Below are 23,221 nucleotides of genomic sequence, written 5' to 3'. Positions count from 1 at the left end.
AGTTTGGATAAATTACCAACCACTGACTTTGTACTCTCAACCACTAAAGTCAGTTAGAATTCCTACTTCACCCACAAACCTGTGTGGGCAGGGTAGAACAAACACTGTTTTCATAACTCTGTTTGTGAATATCATGAATATTGCACGTAGAGAACAATAAAGGTAACCTGGCTCGCCTTAAGTGATTTGATCACATTCATGCAATGGTAGGAGTAGAGCTGAACTGGTCTTAACAGGTTTTTGACAGCATTTATTGTCTGGAGATTGCAATTTATCGTTTTCATTCCCATCGTTATTGACCATTTATGTGTGTAGGGAAGGGTTATATACTACAAGGATCTTTGTGGGTTGCACTATATGTATGTTCTGTACATGCTTGCATTGCACCCCATTGCAGCTCCCTAACAGTGAAGGCCAGGCTACCTCATGCCAACAATGGAGGACCATTTTCTCCCAAATACAGTGAATGGCAGCCATTCAGTTTTATGGGAGAAGGTAATGAGAACACATTGTGCTAGTGTGGAGGCTAACCATGCTCTTTTTCCTTGGTGGCTGTAACTAATGATAATCAAGCCTTTGATCTGTGCAGCTTTGGGAGTATTCAGACGATTGTGTAGTTTCTCCTGCCGCCCCCTACGTGCTGCATGTGCAACCTCCATTTACATAATCCCCCGTGCTGCAGTGCAGGATGGCATGTTGTCAGAACCCAGCGTGTGGCAAGGGTGGCTTTCTACCCACCCCACAACCTCTACTGCATGTAGAGAGTGGGTACGAAGCTACCCCTGCCATGCTGCATGCTGGGTTCAGACAAAATGCCAACCTGCACTGCACTGCATTCACGCGGGGGGCAGAGCCATGATGGCTTCTTCTCCCTACACGATCATCCGAACACAGTCTCTGTCTCTTTATCTGAGTAGCCCCATCTGGGGTTGTGGTTTCTTGATGCTTTTCAACCAGTGCTACTTGTGCTTCTTGATATACTGGGAAGTACTACCAGTTCAAAAGCACTGCACGAGACAGTGATGGAAACTTGTTTTTTCATATCAGTTACTTTCTTTTAAGATTTGTGAAAGCTCTGGCGAGGCACTGGTGTCCTGTGAAGGCGAATGCTACAGGGTCTTCCATACAGAATGCCTAGGATTGAGCTCGCAACCTGATGGGAAATTCATCTGCTTGGAGTGCAAAAATGGTAAACAAGTGAATGACATCTGCCTTGGGAATTCTGTTGGTTGGAGTGCTTGCAGCTTGGTCAGCTCAGCCTTAGTGTTCCTAATCTGAAGTATTCACCAACAAATATATTCGCTTCCTTCTTTCGTGTGCTTTCTCTCTCTTATGTTGTTATTTTAATCAATTTATATGCCACTTACTATATCAAAAGATATGTCTAAGTGGTTTGCAGAAACATTAAAATACATAATTACAAATACAAGAAGTTGTCAGTTAGTGTTTAAAGTATTGAAAACCAAAGCTAAAAGCACAGCAATTAATAAGGAAATTAACAGGGCAGAACAATCATTCTAGGAAGGCTTGGGTAAAGAGATGGGTCTTTAACAGGTGCCTAAAGAACACCAGTCGGCACTTACCTTAAAGTGTTCAGGTTTCCCCAGCTAGACTTTGTTCTGTGGCATGATAGTTTAAAAAAGACTAAACTCTTTTCTAGTATTATCTTGGCTGATCTCTGTTGCCTTCTGACCACCATCCATGATCCTTTCCTTCTCACTGAGTAACTGAGGAAAGTGGCATTGATGGGCTGTCAGCTTCCTCAGCTTCAGAAAGCTGGCAGGAATACACAATTGGTTTCTCTTCCTGCCAGCTCTGTCTGAGGAAGTCTACCGTGACCTAGGACAGCTACTACCCATCACTGTTTTGTTTTGCACTCTCTGTTTTAAGCTCAGGCTGATCCTCTTTATTATTCTGTTCTAAAGGACAGCATACGTGCTTTTCCTGCAAGCTTCCTGGCAAAGACGTGAAACGCTGCTCTGTCAATGCGTGTGGCAAGTTTTATCATGAGTCCTGTGTCCGCAAGTTTGCTACAGCTGTATTTGAGTCCCGAGGCTTCCGTTGCCCACAGCACTGCTGTACTGCCTGCTCTATGGACAAGGATATTCATAAAGCGAGCAAAGGTAAGATAACCACTCAGTCTCTTCAAAGAAAAGCAGAATACTGCAAGCCTGTCTTGAGGCATTATAACAACAGCCCCGATGTATTTAGGCTTCTGCAATTTCCACACATCCTGTTGAGCTTGATCCTGGAATTGCTAGGAGTAGGGAGGCATGGTGAGATTCCACGAAGAGCAGCAGCAACCTACCTGTATGAGACCCTCTGTTCCTACCTGCCAGTGAAGGGGCAGGGGACACCATGGCAACCTGATAATCCTGAGACAGGTTTCCAGATATGAGGCATCTGTATTGTCACTGAATTACCTTGGAGAATGTGCTGTTTTATTCTCAAACAGCGCAGGGGTGGTGTGGTGCTGGTAGCCTTGAACAGAGGCTGCCAGCTCCTGCAGCTGCCTCATTATGGGGGAATCCGTTGCCCAGATTTGAATGTACACATACACGCCTTTGGGCTGCTTCTTATATAATGCTATAGAACACAATCTGTAGGGTAGATAGTGGGATGTGGGGGGAGAATAGAGCTCTGCATAATATACATATCTGTGAATCCACTTTGAATTGCTTAAGCTGGACCACACGAATTGGAGCTGAGGGCTGCTTATGACACTGCAACTCTCATGCACAGGAGGAAAATCATCATGTCTGTCTATATGTTTGCCTGCTCATGCATCAGACACAGCAGTATGCTGAGTTAGTCTCAGATTCTGAGCATATCTGCAAGACTAGCAATCAGGCACATACATATAGAAATCCCACTGCCATTACGAGTTTGCTGCAAGGAGTGGAAAATAATTTACATATGAATCTGCCCAGAGAGGCTGGTTGTCTTTTGTTGCACTGTGCAAGACGTTTAAGGCAACCAACAAGTAAAGCAGCATGTGTCATTTTATTTTCAGTTACCTTAATAGAGCTTGCAGTTCCTTTGGTGCATCAAATGTGGTTGCTGTGCTGTATTAAGGAGAAAGAAGATGTGTGTAGTGCAGGGGTAGGCAGAAGGTAGATCTCCAGTTCTTTGGAACTTCAACTCCCAGAAGCCCCTGCCAGCATGGCCAGTGGTCAGGAATGCTGGGAGCTGAAGTCCAAAGCATCTGGAGATCTACTTTCTGCCCATCCCTGCTGTACCACTAAGTGTTGTCATATTTTGCTTGGTTATTGATACCTTGTGTTTAAAACCAATTGGTGTGCTTGATACATACAAAATTGTGGGCCTCTCACTTAAAGGAGTATAGATTGGTGGAGGCCAGCTGTGCCAGGCTGAGGTACAGAAAGAGCTGTCTGCTTGAGAAACATTTACTAAGAATTCCTAGGCAATGCCTTTATTGAATGATGCCTGGGTTGGTTAGAATACTCTTTGAGATAAGCTGTAGAGGATATGAATATATGGCTAGAATTCTCAAAGATGGTAAGAGCCTCAAGGATCGGGGCTGTCCGACTTTGGCCTTGTGAGGCTCTCTTGAGAGGGAGCAAACAACGTATTTGAAGCTTGTCCAGGCAAAGAAAAAGTTGGTGGTTCTGCTGATGGCACTCGCTCTCCTTGCAGTGGAGGAGACATGCAGACTGAAGGAGAAGAACAGGTAGCTTTTCTTTTGGTGGGCAGGTAAAAGACACTCTGTAGAAAATTCTGTGGAGGTGTTCATTGTTCCCCAGCTCCATCAATCAGTATTAGGACCTAGGCAGTCCTCTCTCCCTTGGTCTAATCAAAATCTAAGCACAAAGTGGCAATCCACTTTTTGGGAAATGTGCCTCGTGCTTTATTATCCCATTCTTTAGAAGAGGGTTGGTTTTTACAGTGGCCATACTATTACTGGTATTAGTATTAAGTATTAACCCACTAAATTGTAATGCAAGAGGACTGTGGCTAGAGCTGTGCATATTCTGTGCTTTAAATATATATAATTGTTGTTGCACCAGGCAATCTAAATTCTACAAACTATGCCAATGGAACAAATTTATGTAGAATATTTTGTTGTTGGATGGATTAAAAATATAAGTACTCAATATAATTTTCACTTTTCCTATTTCAAAAAACGTTTTGCGCAACTGTGGTTTTATTAGCCATGGGGAGAGGCAAGGAGAGATGAAGGCCACTGAATCAGCCCCACCAACAACCACTGGAAAAACACTTCTCTGGCTTCTGAGATTATATCAGGCATTGCTCACACACCTTCAAGCATACCCTCACAGCCAGAAGGAGTAGAAGTGTTTTTTATTATTATTTTTAAATAAAAGCAGAGGCTTTTAGGAAGCTGACATCTGGGCCTGATACCATGTTATGGATCTTTTCTATGCTTCTGTGGAATAATCCCAGCATGTACATGGCCTTGCCAGGGGCTGTTAAGATTCTCCAGTGCATGTTCTCTACAGTATTTAGTGGGAGTTGCACCATCAGGGATGCAAAATGTTTTTTTGTGTTTTTTTTTTTAAACAAGCATATTTAATTGAATATATCAAAATTTTATTGGAGATATCAAACTAAAAATAAACTTTATTGCAGGCTTTGAAGTCTGTTACCATGTTCTAAACGGACTGTCATGTGGTGCATTTTATATTAAACAGGTCGCATGGTGAGATGTTTGAGATGCCCCATTGCCTATCACTCGGGAGATGGCTGTATTGCTGCGGGAAGTTTGTTTGTGTCATCCCACATTCTCATCTGTAGTAACCATTCCAAAAGGAGCAATCACTCTTCATCAGCTGTAAATGTAGGCTTTTGTTTCGTTTGTGCAAGAGGTGAGCCCTGTTTTTGTCTTCCACTGTATATATCTCTGGTGTTCAGTCCTTGATTTTGTTAAAAACAACTGTGAAAACACACACACATATGCCCCCACACCCACGCCCCAAGGAATTATTTTTGTTCGCAAGCTTCCTCCTTGGCTATTAGAGATAGCATCTATTAGTGCCAATTGCTGGGTTTTCCCACAGCCTTTTAGCTATCAGTGCCCATTTTTAAGACACTTTAGGAAGGATACTGAGGAAGCATCTTCTGCTTGGGGGTGTATGGTAATGATAAGTGCCTGATGCCAAAGGCTGGAATTCTGAGAACGTTGTGGTATTGGTTTCCTCATTCATTCTCAGCAAGCATGAACATGTTCAGCTCATGTAAATAGGAGCTGATGGGTCATCTTGCACCAGGTGGATGGGGTTTTATAGATTAGGAAAAGATTTCTTTTTCACATAGCTTCAACTAAGACTTTATATGAAATAATTTTCAACGTGACTTGGAGAAATGACCATCCTTGTTAAGTTAGACACATATAAGAAGAGGTTGCTGTTTGATAGTTAATTTTATCAGTAATTCTGTATCCTCTACCTCTTCTTCAAATGTTACTAACTTAAAGGAAAGAGACTATGTTCTTGGTAGTTAATCAACAAGAACTCAGCTATATTAGCTGTTTTCAAAACATAAATAGCATAGATGTAAAAGGAGTTTATGTATAGAGCGTTCTAGTATGCCAACGATGTGGTGGCAAATTTAACACGAGCACCTATGGATGCTGGTGCTAAAGAGTGGGAATAACTGAGTGCTGGGGGCCTTAGTTTGTATTCAGTGCATACAGGTAGGGATTTGGGGTGGAATCTACCTTATACTGATGATCTATATTTAGTTCATGGCAGCCATACTTGCCCTGTTGAATAAGAATATTTCCAACTTTAATTGCCTGGTGGATTTTCACTCCCAAGCAAATGGAGAATTTGTTATCTCTTCATTCTGTTTGGTGCCTGAAATTTTCATCACAGATGAAGTTGGTTCAGTAAAATTATTTTTGTGTAACTTGTGAGCAAAGGCAGATAGGTAGGTTTAAGTTTAAAAAGAGAGAGTACGTAGAGAGTGAAAATATATTTTTCTTTCCTAATTGGGATAAACTGTATACATGAGAGGAAATGCAGCTGTCACAAATCATTGAAATAAACAGTAGACAAAGTTCTTGTCACGTTAAATAAATTTAATTTTTTCCAGAAGAATGGTGTCTGAAGGCTCAGAGGGAAACAGTAAGTTTTGGAGTGCTGAGCTTGAGCAGGGGCACTTTGAACAATGTGAAAGCAAATGCTTCCAACATGGTTCAGTGATGGGGGACATCTTGGAGGAGTCTAAATCCCTTTCTGTGCTTTGAGAAAGTCTTAAACCTATATTGATGTCAACTGAGACACAGTTCTTGGCACAAAGTATTCACATATGCCGGTAGACATCTGACTGTTGTGTACATCAGTGTCCTTTACCTGTCAGGGTTAGGTTGCGTCTAGCTGCCTTTTCCTCCCACTTTAATTTGACTTAACTTTCATATTTAGAAGTGCAATATTTTTTCCTCTTAACATTTTAAAAAAGGTCAAGCAGGCCTCTGAATTAAAATTAGATAGAAATAGCTAATATATGAATAAAATATCTTAAATGATTTGACTGGTGTTAGCTTTTCAAAACTGCAGTATACAATTCCAGTCCTTTTAATGTTTGGAGTCTTTATATTCTGATGTGCAAAAACTGGGGGACAGGACCCAGCTTCATAGAGAAGAATACCTCATTTTTCCAAATTTAAAAACCATAGGTTGTTTCCAATCATGGCTTTGAACTAGCAGAAAATATGTATTTTCTGCACGGCAGGCCATCCAATTTTTGCTGATCTCCACCTACCTTCCTCAGCCCTCTAAGCCATATCCCATACTGTTCCATATCCCCAACGCTCAGGAGCAGCTTATTAGAGGGTTTGAGGGGCTTGAGTAGACAGGATAGTGAAAAGTGACCTGCGCACAAGTAAGTGCTTTCTGCTAGTGCAAAACCACCACTAGAGACAACCCCATGATTTTAGCTTAGTTCTGTGGTCTGGGTTGACTAAACTTCCCTGAATTCCTACTTCAGGGCAGGCAGAGTGAGCAGACAACTATACAATTAAAGTAAGTGTGTGTGTGTGGGGGGGGGGGGGAGGGATTATGTCAAACAGGGTGACCTTGGGCTCAGATGCATCAGATTCTCTTGATCATAGAGAATGAGCTGATAATGCCTGCAATCAAGTACTCAACTTGAATAGACTTGTATGGAGCATTAGATTAGGTTTTAGCAACAGATGCCTCTGCGGCTAAAGGCCAATGCTCACTGTCTGCACGTGGGAAGGCACTACAAATCCTGTTGTGTGGCAGCACCTTCACATGCAGGCTCATAATGTTGCCAAGCAGCTTGCCTCATGGATTGGCCCAGTGGCATCAACTGTCTACATGCCAAGTTCCTGCGTTCCTGTTGGCCTTTGATATGGAGACAGTCCACACAGCTGGGCCAATGCCCAAGGTAAACAGCTTCCCAATGGTGTTGTTGTCCCTGTTGGGCAGTTTCCCCCACAGTGATGGTGAGGTGAGACTGGATGTGATCAAACTGTCTCTGTTACAGTACCTGTGCAGGAAAGGGATAGCTTGTAGATTTCTACATGTTGCTTGAAAATGTCTTGCATATTTTAAGATGCACATTATTTGTGAAAAGCTTTGTTGAATTACAAGGCAGAGAACTATTGACAAGGTCTTCAGGAGGAGTTGTGGTTGCTATAGCAGTATTAGAATGCTGGTACAGACAGAAAGATGTATTTATTAGAAGTGCGTATCATAGCAAGCATCCTTGAGTTCTGACACCACCCCCTCCAACTCCTTTGATTTTTACATCCTGCCTCGCTGAAATAATTCTTTCTAGGCAAGTACCTTATCAAGCACTTTCTTTTGCTTGTCCTTTGAAATCTACGTGGGGGCAAATGGATACATTTCTTTCTCTCTTTTGTACTTTTCAGAGTCCCCCTCCCCCTTTAATTGGCTGATTTTAGTGTTCAGCAGTATTCTTCAAACAGCACAGTGATGCCCATTGCTTGTCAAAGAGTTCTGCCTGCTCATTAAATGTGCTATTAATAATCTATTAAAGAGGAATGGAAGACATGCTAGGCAAGTAAAAATAGGAGGAGTGTGACCTTTCCCAAAAGTTATGTACAGGAAAGAATGGAGCAATAAACTTGACATCTCTTACCATGTTTAGTGAATATGATACAGAGAAAATATACTTTATTATAGGTTGGCTACTTTGATCTAATTGTCACAGGTTAATGCATTTCTTGAGGATTCTGTATTAAAAGAAAAGTGTTTCACTTCTAAATTGAAATATCTCACCCAAGGGCTTAGGATAGGTAACAAAAGCAAACCTTCTCATTCTTGCACCAAAACAAAATAAAATGACATCAAATTTATTGAACATTTCTCAGCTTTTTCTGGCAAGCCTGAGCCCCGGTGGCCAGACCAAGCAGGTCTTATAGTGCTTCTGAAAGGTGTTCAAACTCAGACTCTGGTGAGTCTGCAGTGGAAACAAGTTCTTTATTGGGGCTGGGGGCGGCTACTGATGTTGTCTTTTTGTGGTCTTGCAGTGTAACCCTGACACACCAATAGTACAAAAGCATCCATTGTGAAGATACTGAATTTCAGATATTTAATCCATATTTTCCTCACTATCTTATTCTTTGTATCTAAAATTTAAGTTTTAGTATGTTGCAGCTAAATCCTGTTATGTCAGAGAAATATTGGTTCTCTGCTTGGAGCACTTGATAGATATTTCAGAGACCACTAACTTGGAAGTGTCCTGAAGGCAGTTCATTGGGAAAGGCTTAAGTAGGTATACTGTAGAAAAGCCATCTAGCCATGTGAATGTGTGAAAGAGAGAAGGGGCCCAATTATGAGTGAAATGGAAGATTGCTTAGCTCTTGTATCAGAATTTAAATTCCCTTATATGTTCTATTATCGTGTATGACTGTGGTGCTTTGAAGACAAAAGTATACATAGTAAACCCAGTGCATTCAGAAATTATTTCTAGCTTTTAGAACAGTGTATTACAACATAGAACCAGTAGACGTGCCTAATAAGAGCCCTATGAGGGCTGATTAAAGAACTGGCCTTCAAATCTACATGTACTAGTGATTCCTTCCCCCCCCCCCCCCCCCACACACACACTCACTCTCCCCAGTATATACACAGCTATAAGTTATTGACATAATGCCATACAATAAGTTCATCACCGGTGTTGACTTTTCTGCATTGACTTCATTGCATGGTTTATATTGTGTGTATGTGAGGAAGAAGCGGGGACATAGGACTTTGTGCAGTTTTTCAACATACTTTTCTTGATCCTTCTCTGGATGATCTATCTGCCTCCTAGTTTAGCTGATAATTAATAGCTTTAGTTCCCTATATCCTTGATGCTTTGGTCCCTAAGAACAGTACAACTCGGGCCTCTCATGATCAAAGATTGGGTGTACCATGTAATGTACACACAGAATGCAAGATTTTGTCAAGGAAACTAATTCGATGTTTAGACCTTAACTGTTTCTGTAAAACCATAGAATTTTAATATTTGGAGGGTTTGGCAGGGGGAAGGATGAAAGCCATGTTACTAGAGGAATAGATTGAAGGGTCTTGCTTCCAGATCAGTATGAACTCCACCCAGGTTCCTTCTGTTCTGCATTTAGCATGTTCACAAGCTTTGTAATCAGGACAGCTAGAATCTTTCTTTTCTAAAATGAAAAGATAGTGCTCTCAGGCATCCTGATTCCATGCCTCGTTTGTGGACTGCCCATCTGTATCTACTGTACTTTGAATGTTTGCAAGGAGGAAGAAGGAAAGAAAACAAGGTGGAAGAAAGTTGCATAGAAGCAGTCAGTCAGCAGAAATTGTCAGATCTTTGGCCACAGAACTGCCAACTTCAGGAAGTTTTGCTTAAGGAGACAGATTAAATAAAAGATAAGTCATGGTTGGGCTAGCTACAGTTGTTTAAGGACCATTCTGGAAAAGTCATCATCATTACTTTACATCTCTTTTGTATTTGGGGGGGTCTTCCTCTCAGTTACTGGAGACTAGTAAAAATGGAAGTTGTATTCCATTGTTAACTTACTGGAGAGAATTCTCAACCTGGTGAGAGGTAGGGCAGCCTTCCCCAATCTGACATCCTCCAGGCATTTTGGACTACAATTTCCATCATCCCATGCTGGCTGGGGCTAATGGGAGTTGTAGTACAAACATCTAGGGTAAGAATTCTTAGGTGCACTGTGCGGTGAAAATAATTTCTGATCCTAATTGTACTGTATTTATTAGATAATGCTATCCCCCGACCTACCAACCCTCCCCTATCATTCTTTCCAGTAATGAATCGGGGGAGGGCATGTTCAAATAGACCTGGCACAGCCTCAATCAGATGTTGTTTTCTCCCAGAGACGAAGAGTACAAGAGAGCTAGCAATCTTACCAGGCTGAGACTTCTCCCTTATAAGTAACATATGAGTACCCAATTGATTCAGGGCTGTACAACAGAAGATGCAACTAAGCTGTTGGTATTACAACCCCCTGTCAAGCCCTGCCTAGGTGATGCTTATCATTTCTATAGCTCATGCAACAGCCAGCATATAGTTTTAAGTTCCTAGTCCCTATTGCTGGCATTAACAGCCTATTTCACAGTTAGCTGTCTTTCCTTTCAGGGAAGAAAGATTGTAGGGAAAGTCTCACATATGCTTTTTCTCAAGTGTGCAGATTTTAAAATAGAGCACAGGTGAAATCCAGTTTTGGATCTAGGTCTTATTTTTACTCTTCTATACTTAGACATGGATACCATCTTGTTCAACATAACAACCTCTCAGTAGACATAGAAACTTTTTTTCTCTCACTTTTTCTTTTTCTTCATCGCATCACTTTTCTTTTCATAACTTAAAACATAAGTAAAATATGCATAATAGGTGTTTAATTTGGTTTTATTTATTTTTCTCCTTATGGAATCATGGGTAGTTTCATTGCAACTCATTTCTTTCTGTTTGTTTCGTATAGGGCTGATAGTGCAGGATCATTCAGACCCCCTGTTCAGTTCATATGCCAATAAGTCCCACTACCTACTGAATGAATCAAATCGTGCTGAGTTGATGAAATTACCTATGATTCCTCCTTCTTCGTCAGCTTCCAAAAAGAAATGTGAGAAAGGTAACCAAAATAGCTTCTTTCTCTTTTTTAATTTTCTTTCACTTTTCCTGCTTTTCCTTTCTTTTTGTTTGCTTTAAAGAAATACATTAAATTAAATCAAGCTCTATATGCTTATCTAGCACCTCCTTGTTGCGCTTGGTAAACTTCACTCATTGCTTATTGTGAGTGTGTATTCATGTTGGCAAAAATATTACAAAAGGGCTTAAAATAATTACTAAATTCCACTCAAGAACTGAGTTGCACTTTATCAGCCAATCTGATAGACTTTCCTAAGTTGTGAGGCAGAGCTACATCTTTACAGAATCTGTTGTGTCTTGGTGTTGCATGTGTATAATACCTATTAACCACACTAAAGGAGTTGAATATCCATTTGGGCTTGGTTCAGACTCTTGGCAGTCCTGCTTTGCAGCCAGAATGGGATTGCCTGGAGGTTCCAAGGATATGAACCACTGACTCCAGGTGGGAGATTGTACATGCAGCTACTGTGATTTCTGTGACAGCAGTGGCCCCTGCAGTAGTCCACCATGGATTTGAACCGAGCCTTGGCATTCCAGTTCATTGGTAGCTGCTGCCTAGATGGTTTTCATATTTCCCAACTGCTTTTGTCAATAGAAAGACAACAAGCCTTAGCTCTGGCAATATGTAGCTTATTCAGCCTCCACTAGGAACAAGAAGGCCTATTAATGCTTTACTGCTATGTTGGTGCTTTCTCAGGCAGGCAGATGGCTTTTGGCTGGTGAACTACTACATTCCCAAGGGTTTCCTCCCAACTGCTTGGAGCTCCATATCCATTTTCAGGACTGTGGTATAGCACAATGGGCATATGCCACATGGCGAGTTTTTTTCTTCTTCCCACACTTCCTGGAACGATGCTTCTTATGGGAGTATCCTAAAGAATTACATCCGAAGGAATCAAATTTAGTCCTTCAGATATCAAGAGACAGTTGTTGATAGGAAAGAAGGCTTTTAAAAAATTAGTCACTGGGCACCATTGGGTAATACCCTTGGGTTGCCACATCTGGGGTGCGTGTGTGTGGAATTGATTGTTGCTTATTGCAAATCTTTTATTTTAATCTCTGCAAATTCCCAGTTGTCTTTTGCCCAATGTTTGAGGCTCAGCCAAGGCAATTAACCAATAATTCAGAACCAGCCAAGTAGCAACCCTATACAACAGTCTTTTGACTAAAATGATCACAAGAAAATGACAGACTCCTTGGAACTCTTTGGACAAATTCTCTTGTGTGTAGAGCCTATGAACAGTGGGAGCCTACCCATCTCACCCACTGGGTGTGCCTGTCCTCACTTCCTTTTGGCACATATAGATGCTGTGCATACATGACGTTCTCTGTGAGGACTTGTGGTGGGCCTGCTCCCCTAGCTGTGTGTAGGCTGCACACATTTGGAGCCTTGTCCAAACTAGGCTTTGCGTCTGTTGAGTTTGAAAGGCAACTATATCATCTCAGTGTTTGAACTCTCAACATGTGTGTAGAACTGGTGCCCTGGCTAGTCTACATAAAGTAGATTATTTACCATGTTGTAGTATCTAAGTGGTCTCCATCACTGAGAGACTTGAGACAATCAGAATTATTTTGAGCCCTCTTTTCTGCTTAGCTTCAGCAAATCTTACTAATGCATTGTAAGAGCCAACTTTCCTTGCTTAGCATTGAAAGTTTTGTGTGGTTTTTTGTTCGTTTGGTTTTTTTGCTTTGGTTTTCACATCTTTTGGCATTTTACCATGTTTGGGCATTGTATCAATGATTGGGGCTGTATTTCCTCTGAAATGATGTTTACACTTTAAGAATTAATTGTGGGATTTTGAAATGAAAGGGAAATCCAAACTTTTAGGCTTTGTTACATTTCACAGCAGAGGAAATATGGTAATGATTTTGGTGATGTTTTTAACTTTTTTGAGCTCTACAACAATCAGTGCAATTACTGTTTTAAAAGTCTATAGGTGGACAAGATTTTCTGACAGGCCTTTGGAAAATAATAATCTAAATTTCTGATACTTTAAAAAAAAAAAAAAGCTTAACATGCTGTTTTCTAAATTTTGAGGGTTTTTCCCCTGTAGGAGTTAAATGCTCTAAGAATTCCTATCTAACATAGCTAAAGTGCATGCTATCCACAAGAAATGTATCTGAAGGACTATCATCCAACAGCCTTCACCCCCAGATATTCTCATCCTTTTATATAAATATTTAACAAATGTGAAATTCCTGTCTCAGTGCAAAAGGCAGGTGCCTGGTGCAGATGTAATGTTCCTGATCTCTTAACTCTGGTTGCAGACTCTGTCTGAAGCTTATCATAGCTAGCGCTGACATTGGTACAGATGTAATGCTGCAGAAAAGGGAGGGGGTATTTTGTATGGAGAAGGAATGCATAAATGACTGTAGCTGGCTCTGTGTTTAAGAGACTGGGAAATGTTACATCTGCTGAAGCTATATAGTACAGGAAACCTTCATTTTAAAGAGTCAACAAACATTTGGAATGTAAAAAAATTGGAATTTATTTTTCTGTTGCAGTATTTTTGAAGCAGAAAAAAATTGATCAACCTATAGGCTGCTTTTACGCACTAACTGATTGCTAAGGGATCCAGTCATTGCAATGCAGGTTTAAAATAGATTTCATGGCATTCAGTCGTTTATCTGAAATATTGGGATTTGTCAAGATTATCTGGGAAAAAGGAAACTCCTGCACAGATTTTATATTCCAATGCCTCTTTTTTTGAAAAGTCGGTCTGATTTACCAAGTTGACTATGTAACACAAAAATTTGAAATCCATTAGTATAATTCCTTGGTTTGGGAGTTTTGTTTGATTAGTCTGGTACAAACCGAATGTGTGCTTTTAATCCAGCATTGTAACTTTGACTAGATCCTTTCATTTTGTCATTTGTATAGTATGATATGGTAATCCTGAGCATATTGCATTTAAAAAAGTGATGAAGAAATGTGTACCATTTGATGCCTTTAACTATAAAGTGAGCAATGTTGTTTGTTTAAAGGTGGAAAGCTGTTGTGCTGTGAATCATGTCCTGCTTCCTTCCACCCGGAATGTCTTAACATAGAGATGCCAAACGGCTCCTGGAACTGCAATGACTGTAAAGTTGGCAAGAAACTACGATACAAGCAGATCGTTTGGGTCAAGCTTGGAAATTACAGGCAAGTTAAAGCCAACTAAAATTTACGTTTGGCTATTACATCAGTATCTGATGACTGATTTGTATCTTGAGTTCTGTTCTGTGAACAGAAACACTCCTTCTGTCTGCAGAAGCATCTCTGATTCAGCAGAGACCTTCACTGGAAGAAGGGAGGAGAGAGGTGATTTTCACCAATTTTCCCTCCCTTCTACAGCCCCCTCTGCACCCCCCCTCTTTCTAGAGAGTGCTCCAACACTATGAGGAAGAGTCTGCAAAGGAGAGAGAATCAGCAAAAAATTGCTTTCCCTTATTCTGCTGCCGGAGCATCCTGTATGTGGAACTCTACGGAGGAGATGTTTCTGACAATGGAGCATTTGTTTAGATCCAAGCCATGTTTTATAGAGAATTGTATACAAAATATTTTGCAGGTTTTATTTATTATAATATTTGTATTATTCCAACGAACTCAGTGTCGCATAAAATGCCCCCCCCCCCCATTTTATCTTCTGAACAACCCTGGGAGGGAGGTATGCTCAGATAGATGGGACTGGCCAAAATCATCCAGGGAACTTCAGAGGTGTCTAGGAAGAACTCCTCCCAGTTCCTTCATATGTTCCCACCAAACACACCTCAGATGGTGGTGGGGCAGGCAAAGTCCTCCCTAGCTGATCTTAATGGATGTGCAGAGTCTTTTGGGAGGAGACAGTCTTCTAGGTCCTTTGGTCACAAGCCATTTAGGACTTCGAAATATGCTTGGAAATAGGCCAGTAGCCAGTGAAGCTGGTATAAAAGAGGCATCACATACTCTGTATAGCTGGCTCCAGTCAGCACTTGCTGCTGCATTTTGTACCAGCTGAAACTTCTGAAAACTCTTCAAAAACAGGCCCACGTAGAGCAAATTACAAATCCAGTTGTGATATAATTAAAGTGTATGCGACTGTGGTGGCCATACTTACCTTCTCCATGAATGGGTACATTTGGTGCACCAGCCTCAGGTGGGAAAAGGCACTCTTGGCCACAGTTGCTATCTGAAATCTAGAAGCAAAGCCAGATCAAGGAATACCCTCAAACTGCAAACCTGATTCTTCAAGGGAAGTGCTTCTCCATCCAAAATAGATGAACCCTTATCACTGGATCAAGAATTCTCATGGAGATGAGCACTTCTGTCTTCTCAAGATTAAGTTACAACTTGTTATCCCATATCCAGTCCATTATTGATCTCAGACCACAGTTTAGGATTTCCATAGCCTCCCCAGATTGAATTGGAAGAGGTGCATGTCATTTGCTTCTGAATGACCAGATGATTTGATAAATAATATTCCCCCCAAAGACAGATTCTGTAGTTGAAATGTGCTGGGTTCTTGAATCCTTTTGGGGGTTTAATAAAACACTCTATCTTTTATTAGTCTGCCACATCAACCTTCTTTTGTGCCCAGACCATCAAAGTGCCACAAATAATTGATGCAAATATAAGTGGGCAGAGTGGTTATTAAAATTATTGAGGGCTACTAAGTTCTGTTGAATTATTTCCAAGGCTGCATTATAGCCTGCTATTCAGATTTTATTTATTTGCTACATTTATATCCTGCCTTTCCTCCAAGGAACCCAAGGTGGTGTACATAATCCTCTCCATTTTTATCCTCGCAACAGCCCTGTGAGGGAGTTTAGGCTAGAGTCAGTGACCTACTCAAAGGCACCCGGTGAGCTTCATGGCCAAATGGGGACTAAGACCCAGGTCTCACAAGTCCCACTCCAATACTCTAACCACTACACCACACCGGCTCTCTATTTACAATGATTATAAGTTCTTCTAGGTTGCACCATTTGAGCAGGAGTCCTACACAAACCTGTTGCAATTAATGGAGCTTGTTCAGCACAATAGCTTGTTGGTTAGTTCCTGAAATATACGTTTATTTTATAAGGAAAATAATGTGGACATTACCTGTAATAGAAATAGTCCAGCAGCAAGGAAATGTACTATTTTAAGGGCTGAAAGTTAAATGTGAGCTGCCTTCATTTAACAAATCTATTTTAAATTTCTTCCACCCCTTTCTCTCCATTTTTCTAGGTGGTGGCCCGCTGAGATCTGCAATCCCAGGTCTGTTCCTCTCAACATACAGGGCCTCAAACATGATATCGGGGACTTCCCAGTATTTTTCTTTGGTTCACATGACTACTATTGGGTACATCAGGGCAGAGTATTCCCTTATGTTGAAGGAGACAAAAGTTTTGCCGAGGGGCAAACTAATATTAACAAGACCTTCAAGAAAGGTAAAATTAAACACAATTTCTAGTGGTTTCATGACAAGAGCTCCACGTTTTTTGTGTCTCCATTACCACTTAATTGCATGGAAACGGTGTTTTGTGTCCTGTGTGAAACTCCATTTAATGCCACTGAGTACCAGTTCAGTTTCTTTTATTCTATATGGCTAACGGTGAACAATACCAATTGTGGTAGAGTTTTCTATTTCATTTGGAAAGCAACAATCCAGTAGTATGCTTGATAAAATGATAAAATGTTATAATTAGCACTGCAACATTCAGTCAGTTAGTCGCTTAGATGAATTACATTTTGATGAAAACCACTTTGATGGTTAAAAAGGTACTCCTGATTATCAGGCAGCACTTTTTTTAAACAACTCTTTTAATACACATCCTTGGGGGAAAATGTGGGAGGTAAGTCATTTCCCTCTAAAGCTGGTTTTTACATGTGCTGTTTTATGCAAAGTTAAATTTATTAATGAATCTGTTAATGAAAAAAGATTTTATATCTCACAGGATTAAACAACTAAGATTGCAATCCTATATGCACCTACCAGGGAGTAAGCCCCATTGAACACAATGGGATTAACCTCTGAGTAGACATGTGTAGGATTGCACTGTTGTATTTCTTTAATTGGGTGACAGTCCTTAATATGTGATTGTTTAAAACCATTTCATTATAGATTACTATGTCATAGCTAGTTATGACGCCTTCCACCACACCAACTGCCAGCACTAACTCCTTCCCCCATTTTGGACTCCTTTACACAGCACTTGAAGAAGCAGCAAAACGCTTCCAGGAACTGAAAGCACAAAGAGAAAGCAAAGAAGCACTTGAGATTGAGAGGAATTCAAGAAAACCACCTCCCTATAAACATGTTAAAGTGAGTCCCTTCTCTTTCTCTTTTTTGTGTTGGATGAGTTAAGTACATGTTGCACAAGCCTTTACACAAATGGATGCTTAACAAATCATTTTGCCATTCTTGGTTAATTTTAAAGGCAGTTCCCATGATCTCTTGGAGCAGCTGTAGCAGTAGTGATGAATAGTGATATCTGGCAAAGGAAGGCAAATAGTTACAGTAATGTGGTGATAAAGGTCTGCCCTTGAAAGTTCACACGACCAAGTTGCTATATAATAAACAATGTCATATGAACTGGCTACTAATTTGCCTCTACTGAGTAGCTACAAAAATCACTGTATTCCAAATATGGCTCTTTGAACAACAGGAATTCTAGTGTGGATTTTAAGAAAAACATTGGGAATGTCCTTTACTTTAAAACATGGTGGTTCAAAAAAATGAGATGCCCCTTGCTCTGCTTTAAAATTGGAAGTCATTGTGCTTCCTCATTTTCCATCTGATCCTCTAGTTCAGGCATGGGGAACCTATTTTGGCCTGAGAAAGGGATGTTGGGTGCTGCATGCCAGCCATGGGTGGAGCCATGGTCACCTCCACTCTCTCTCCCACATAGAAACACTCCATTCACACACTCGCACACACATTCCATTTACACTATGGGTGACCAAGCTGCAGGCTACATGCAGACCTTGGCTGCTCCTAGTGCGGCCTAGTCTCTGATCCCTGCCCCAGAGATTGGAGGTAAGCCCTAGCAGGGAACACCCTTCCTTTATTTCTGATGTCTGAGTTTCCCTTGCTAGCCCTGGAAAGGGAAACCCTTGTCTGTGGGGTGGAGAGAAGAGTGTGTGTCTATAGGGTGGGGGGTGTTCTCCACCAATGCTTTGGCTGAATGGTTCTCATAATAAAATCTAAGGCTCTGTTTACACATGTACACTCATCTGTTGATGACAGCAACATCAACTGATAATTTGTATGTGTGAAAGAGATTCCATAAGAAATTGCCTTATATCAGTTTAAACTGTTGGTCAATCTAACCCAGTATTGTTTGTTTTGAACGGAAGCAGCTGTTCAGCAACATCTTTCCCATTACCTGATCCTTTTAACAGGCAACGCCCATGATTAAACCTGAGAATTTCTGTCTGAAAAGCATGTCCTTCATCACTGACTTATGGTCTGTCCGCAAAAGTTACCATAGGAAAACCATAGGCTTCATATCCTCCCACCTGATTTTTTTTTCTGATGGAGAGTTCTTCAGGTGTCAATTATCAAGTGATGAGGGAGTACTTGATGGGCGTGCATAGGTGAATCAATGTTGTGTGCATGCACGTAGTTGGAAATCCAGGTTTTATCTTTTCTTTGTTCTCTGTTTCACAGTCCAACAAAGTAGTAGGGAAGGTTCAAATTCAAGTTGCAGACTTGTCTGAAATCCCTCGGTGTAACTGTAAGCCAACCGACGAGAACCCTTGCGGCCTGGAGTCAGAGTGTTTAAATCGAATGCTGCAGTATGAGTGCCATCCCCAAGTTTGCCCTGCAGGAGAATGCTGTCAAAACCAGTGCTTCACCAAAAGACTCTACCCAGAAGCAGAAATTATAAAAACTGACCGGCGTGGCTGGGGTCTTAGGACAAAACGGAACATTAAAAAGGTAGCATTTAGGAGGAATGCTTTTGAACTCTTCTGTGGTGCCTGAATAGATGACTGCCTGTTTTGGTCTTACCTTGCATTGAAAACTAAACTTTTGCTATGGGCCCAGTTGGTTCAAATGTACTACACAGCTCTTTAAGGATGCAAACTACATGTATCCACATTCTGTTACAGCAAAAGCAACAGTTGGCAACATCCTGCTTTATCCCATGTCAGCTGTGATCTTCAGACATGGATTTTCAGAGTAAACATAAATACTAGAAAGGATTCTTGCATATTCTTAGATGTTTGATTGATTTTAATTGTTTTATTGTACTTTGACCACTCTGGGAATTTATTTTGAAGGGTGGGGTAAAAATGCCAATAACAAATATATAATAAATGTTGTTGATCGCTTGGGATTGTCTAAAAACAAAAGTAGAACCAGGGTGGTATAATGAAGAGAGTGTTGGGCTTGAACCGGGGAGATCTGTATTCAAAATTCCACTCAGCTAGGATGCTCCAGTGACCTCTGGCTGATTGCTATATCTCAGCCCAGTCTACCTCACAGGGTGGTTGAAGTTTTTCCACAGGACATGCTTGCTCTTCTTTGTTGCTGTTTGGAAGCTTCTCCCAACAAAAATGGCAGCAGCAAGAGCAAGTACAGAGGCCACACTCCATCAGGGAACTAAGCATGCTTATGCCTACCCAAATTAGTGGGCTTAGACAAGTAAAGTTCTCCTTTGGATTATGGCCAGATTCTTTTAGAATCAGGAGTGGAAAGGGACTATAAATATTAAGTTGGAAGGCTTTAGCTCTTCCACTGTAGCTCTTTTTCTTTTCTAATGCAGGCATGTACCTTTAGCCACTCTGAAGATTTCCATGACCCTATTTGCTTTACTGGGACTTGATAGATAGTAAAGCTGCTTATTAATTCATATAGATACAGCCTCAATTTCCAAAAGATTATATGGTCCTTTATTGTTTGTGCCTTCACAGCTATTCTTTTACCTTTTCATAGATGGTGTACTGAGATTAGTTTACCCAGAGCCACATGCTCATTGCACAGGTATGAGTTGACAGCAGGTCTCCCAGATTCAAGGCTAAAACTCTTTCTGTTTTACCACACTGGCTGTCTTCTAACAAGGACTTTTCTTTTGATGCTTATTCCTTGTAATAATGTCACCAATTGCAAGTGTACATTTCTTTTGATTTATGTCAGGGTGAATTTGTCAACGAGTATGTTGGTGAATTAATTGACGAGGAAGAATGCAGATTGCGAATCAAACGTGCCCATGAGAACAGCGTGACCAATTTCTATATGTTGACTGTTACGAAGGTAAAAGGAGCACACTCTGGAGTATATATATGGAATTGTCTCATGAGGGATATAATCCCATCTCAGTTTAAATTGTGTCAGGGTTTTCATGCCAATGAAATCTCAGTAAGTGAAATCCACTGCCGAGGAGACATGCTAATCAACACTGGCTGCATCTCAGCAATGAGCTATATTGCAACTGATTTGAAATAAGCTCCACCAAACCTGACTGCTCCACATTCCTCCTGCATGGAGTGTGGTGATAGTGGCTTTTTGATATGTTGGAACCAGACTGATAAAAACTGGACTGAATCATCCATTAAGACTTCATTAGCACTGAGGCCATTCATTCAGGTGGAGTTAAAAGAGTCACTAGTCTGCTTGAAATATAACAAGTGGAAGGCTTTGGGGGAAAACGTCATCGTTGAACTGAGAAGGAACTGGATTCAGGGGATGTGTGTCCTCCAAAGCCAAATCCTCCCCTCCTACCCCATAGTCCTTTAAACCATGAGAGAGCACACTTCAGACAAGCCCAGCCCCTGCCCCTTTTAGGCCTCATGCTAAACGGAACCAAACATCTTGTTTCCCTTCAGCCTAGCACCCCACTTGCACAAATGAGGACTTGTGCTCTACTGTCGAGTGCCGGTATTTGGAAGTGGCAGGCAGACACGTGCCTCTTGGTTCTAGCTAGTTTGGAGTAGGAGTGGCTCAAAAAAGCAGGATTTTCTTTCATACCTAGGTAGTCCACCCCATTGATAGGGACCAGTTCATCTCTTCCCTGGTTTGGGTGCCTGGGTTATCTCTGTGTGAGCCACTCCCACATAATAATGTGCTAATTAACAGTTGGCACATCTCAGTAATCTGTACACCCATCCAGTAAGACAAGACAGTATTCTTTTCCCCATATTGCAAGGGGGGTGGAGGGCTGAAGCTGAGGCTCTTAATGATTTTGTAGCTAAGGCTGGAACTAATTGTGATTTGAAGATAGTTGGCTGCCTTATGCCAGATCAGGCAGTTTGTCCATCTAGCCCAGTGGAGCCTAAGATGTGGGTTGGCACCCACTGCTGGGTCACAGCCTGACCTAATGTGAACTGCAGCAGCAGCACTACTACTACACAAATACATGGTAAAAAAATTAAGTGGGCTCCCAAATACATGTTTGGGCTAAAGGAGAGACCCAGGTCTGAAAAGGTTGAAAGCTACTGGTCTACTCTATCTGGCAGCAGTTCTCCAAGATGTTAGGCAGAAGTCTTCCAAACATAAGAAGAGACATGCTGCATCAGACCAAGAGTCCATCTAGTCCAGTATTCTATCCACACAGTGGCCAACCAGCTGCCCACAGGAAACCCACAAGCAGGACACGAGTGCAAGAGCACCCTCCTGCCCATGTTCCCCAGTAACTGGTGTACATAGGCATACTGCCTCTGGTACTGGGGATAGCATATAGCCATCAAGCCTAGTAGCCATTGATAGTCTTCTCCAGGAATTTGTCTAACCCTCTTTTAAAGCCATCCACCATGATGGGCATCACTACATTTTGTTGTAGTGAATTCCATAGTTTAGCTAGGCACTGTGTGAAGAAGTGCTTCCTTTTATCTGTCCTGAATCTCATCAGTCTGCTTCATTCCCAACAGCTGCTACCTGGCCCTTTTAAATGGAGATATCAGGGATAGAACCTAGGGCCTTCGGCATGCAAGAGCATGTGTTTTACCATTGGAGTGTAGTCCTTTGTCAACTATGGTCGCTCCCCCCTATTGAAGCTTACTGCTGGAAAAAACAACAGTTTGGGGGCTCTCCCTGCATTGTGTAGTTAAGGGAATATGCAACTGCATCATGTATTTCTCTGCCACTGCTCTACATTATTTGCTGCTATGGGTAGGGATGAGAAAATACACAAGGTGATGTCATGTTGCATTACAAGGAAAGATGGGGGAATTTGACAAGGGGTTGCCTGTAAAAGTTGTCATGCCTAGTTCTGGCTTGAGGTGAGAGTTGTGCTGAGAGACTTCTTTGTGCATGCTCTTAGCCACTACTCTGCACCAGTTCTCATATGGTAGAAACAGAAGGCTTTGTATTCCATCAGTCTCATGGGCAAGCCACTTCTAGAAACACAGGCCCAAATTGGTCTAAACTCTGGTTCTAGGCAAAATGAATATTATCTGACTTTATAAAGTCAGATAATTATAATATTATCTGACTTTATAATTTATATAATAAGGTGAAATACATTTGTTTAAAGAGTCTACTGGGACCTTAGAATCTGACAGATGTATTCTTGCACAAGACTCCTTGTTTTTTGTTATGACAGCTCAACACAGCTATCCCCCTGGAAGTTGAAAATTTCCGTCTTGGTTACTTGGTTTATTATTGACTTTGTATTCTTTGGTCTTATTGAAGGACCGTATAATAGATGCTGGCCCAAAGGGGAACTACTCTCGCTTTATGAACCACAGCTGCAACCCCAATTGTGAAACCCAGAAATGGACAGTGAATGGGGATGTCCGAGTTGGACTCTTCGCTCTGTGTGATATTCCTGCAGGTAAAAGCTGCTTCTGCATTTTCCCATTTCCTTTTAAAGTTAGACTGTATTGCTAGCCTTCTTTACTGCCTTTTTCTTCTGTAGGCGCTTATCTGCCAATAATGCTAACATAAATGTCTGGATTTTATTGAATGATATAAGTACTGCATTGTCTTTCTATCTTTAAGGTTAAATGTAAATTAGGCTGGCAATGTTTAATTGGTTATTTAATCTGTTACAAGTCATTAAATACTTTTAACATGAGAATTTACAAAAACTATGAGCGGCAAGCACCATCTTAGGAAAAGACATTCCCTGATGTGAGTGCCTTCTATAATAGACACGTGCATTGTCTAAAAACAAGGAGTGTTGTTCCTTTTAATTTCAAAATTGTTGTTTTGTTCATTTGGAAGCATCA

General features: G+C 41.1%; 1 protein-coding gene across 4 annotated transcripts in view; it reads left to right on the top strand.

The window, feature by feature from the left end:
* Positions 1-23,221, top strand: part of NSD3 (nuclear receptor binding SET domain protein 3) — a 92,905-nt gene that overhangs the window by 56,866 nt on the left and 12,818 nt on the right. For all 4 annotated transcript variants that reach the window (XM_084804041.1, XM_084804044.1, XM_084804043.1 and 1 more), the window contains exons 12-21: positions 1,063-1,189; positions 1,926-2,123; positions 4,674-4,847; positions 10,940-11,089; positions 14,092-14,248; positions 16,295-16,497; positions 17,260-17,372; positions 18,720-18,989; positions 20,190-20,306; positions 22,683-22,824. In XM_084804041.1, the coding sequence (XP_084660167.1) occupies positions 1,063-1,189; positions 1,926-2,123; positions 4,674-4,847; positions 10,940-11,089; positions 14,092-14,248; positions 16,295-16,497; positions 17,260-17,372; positions 18,720-18,989; positions 20,190-20,306; positions 22,683-22,824 (1,651 nt within the window). The remainder of the gene's footprint in view (positions 1-1,062; positions 1,190-1,925; positions 2,124-4,673; positions 4,848-10,939; positions 11,090-14,091; positions 14,249-16,294; positions 16,498-17,259; positions 17,373-18,719; positions 18,990-20,189; positions 20,307-22,682; positions 22,825-23,221) is intronic.

The sequence above is a fragment of the Heloderma suspectum genome, chromosome 6, assembly GCF_057233095.1.
Source record: "Heloderma suspectum isolate Gila_16-S chromosome 6, 16-S_ref, whole genome shotgun sequence".
Taxonomy (NCBI): domain Eukaryota; kingdom Metazoa; phylum Chordata; class Lepidosauria; order Squamata; family Helodermatidae; genus Heloderma; species Heloderma suspectum.
Note: the sequence above shows the minus strand (reverse complement) of the source record. Positions and strands in the feature narration are given on the sequence as shown.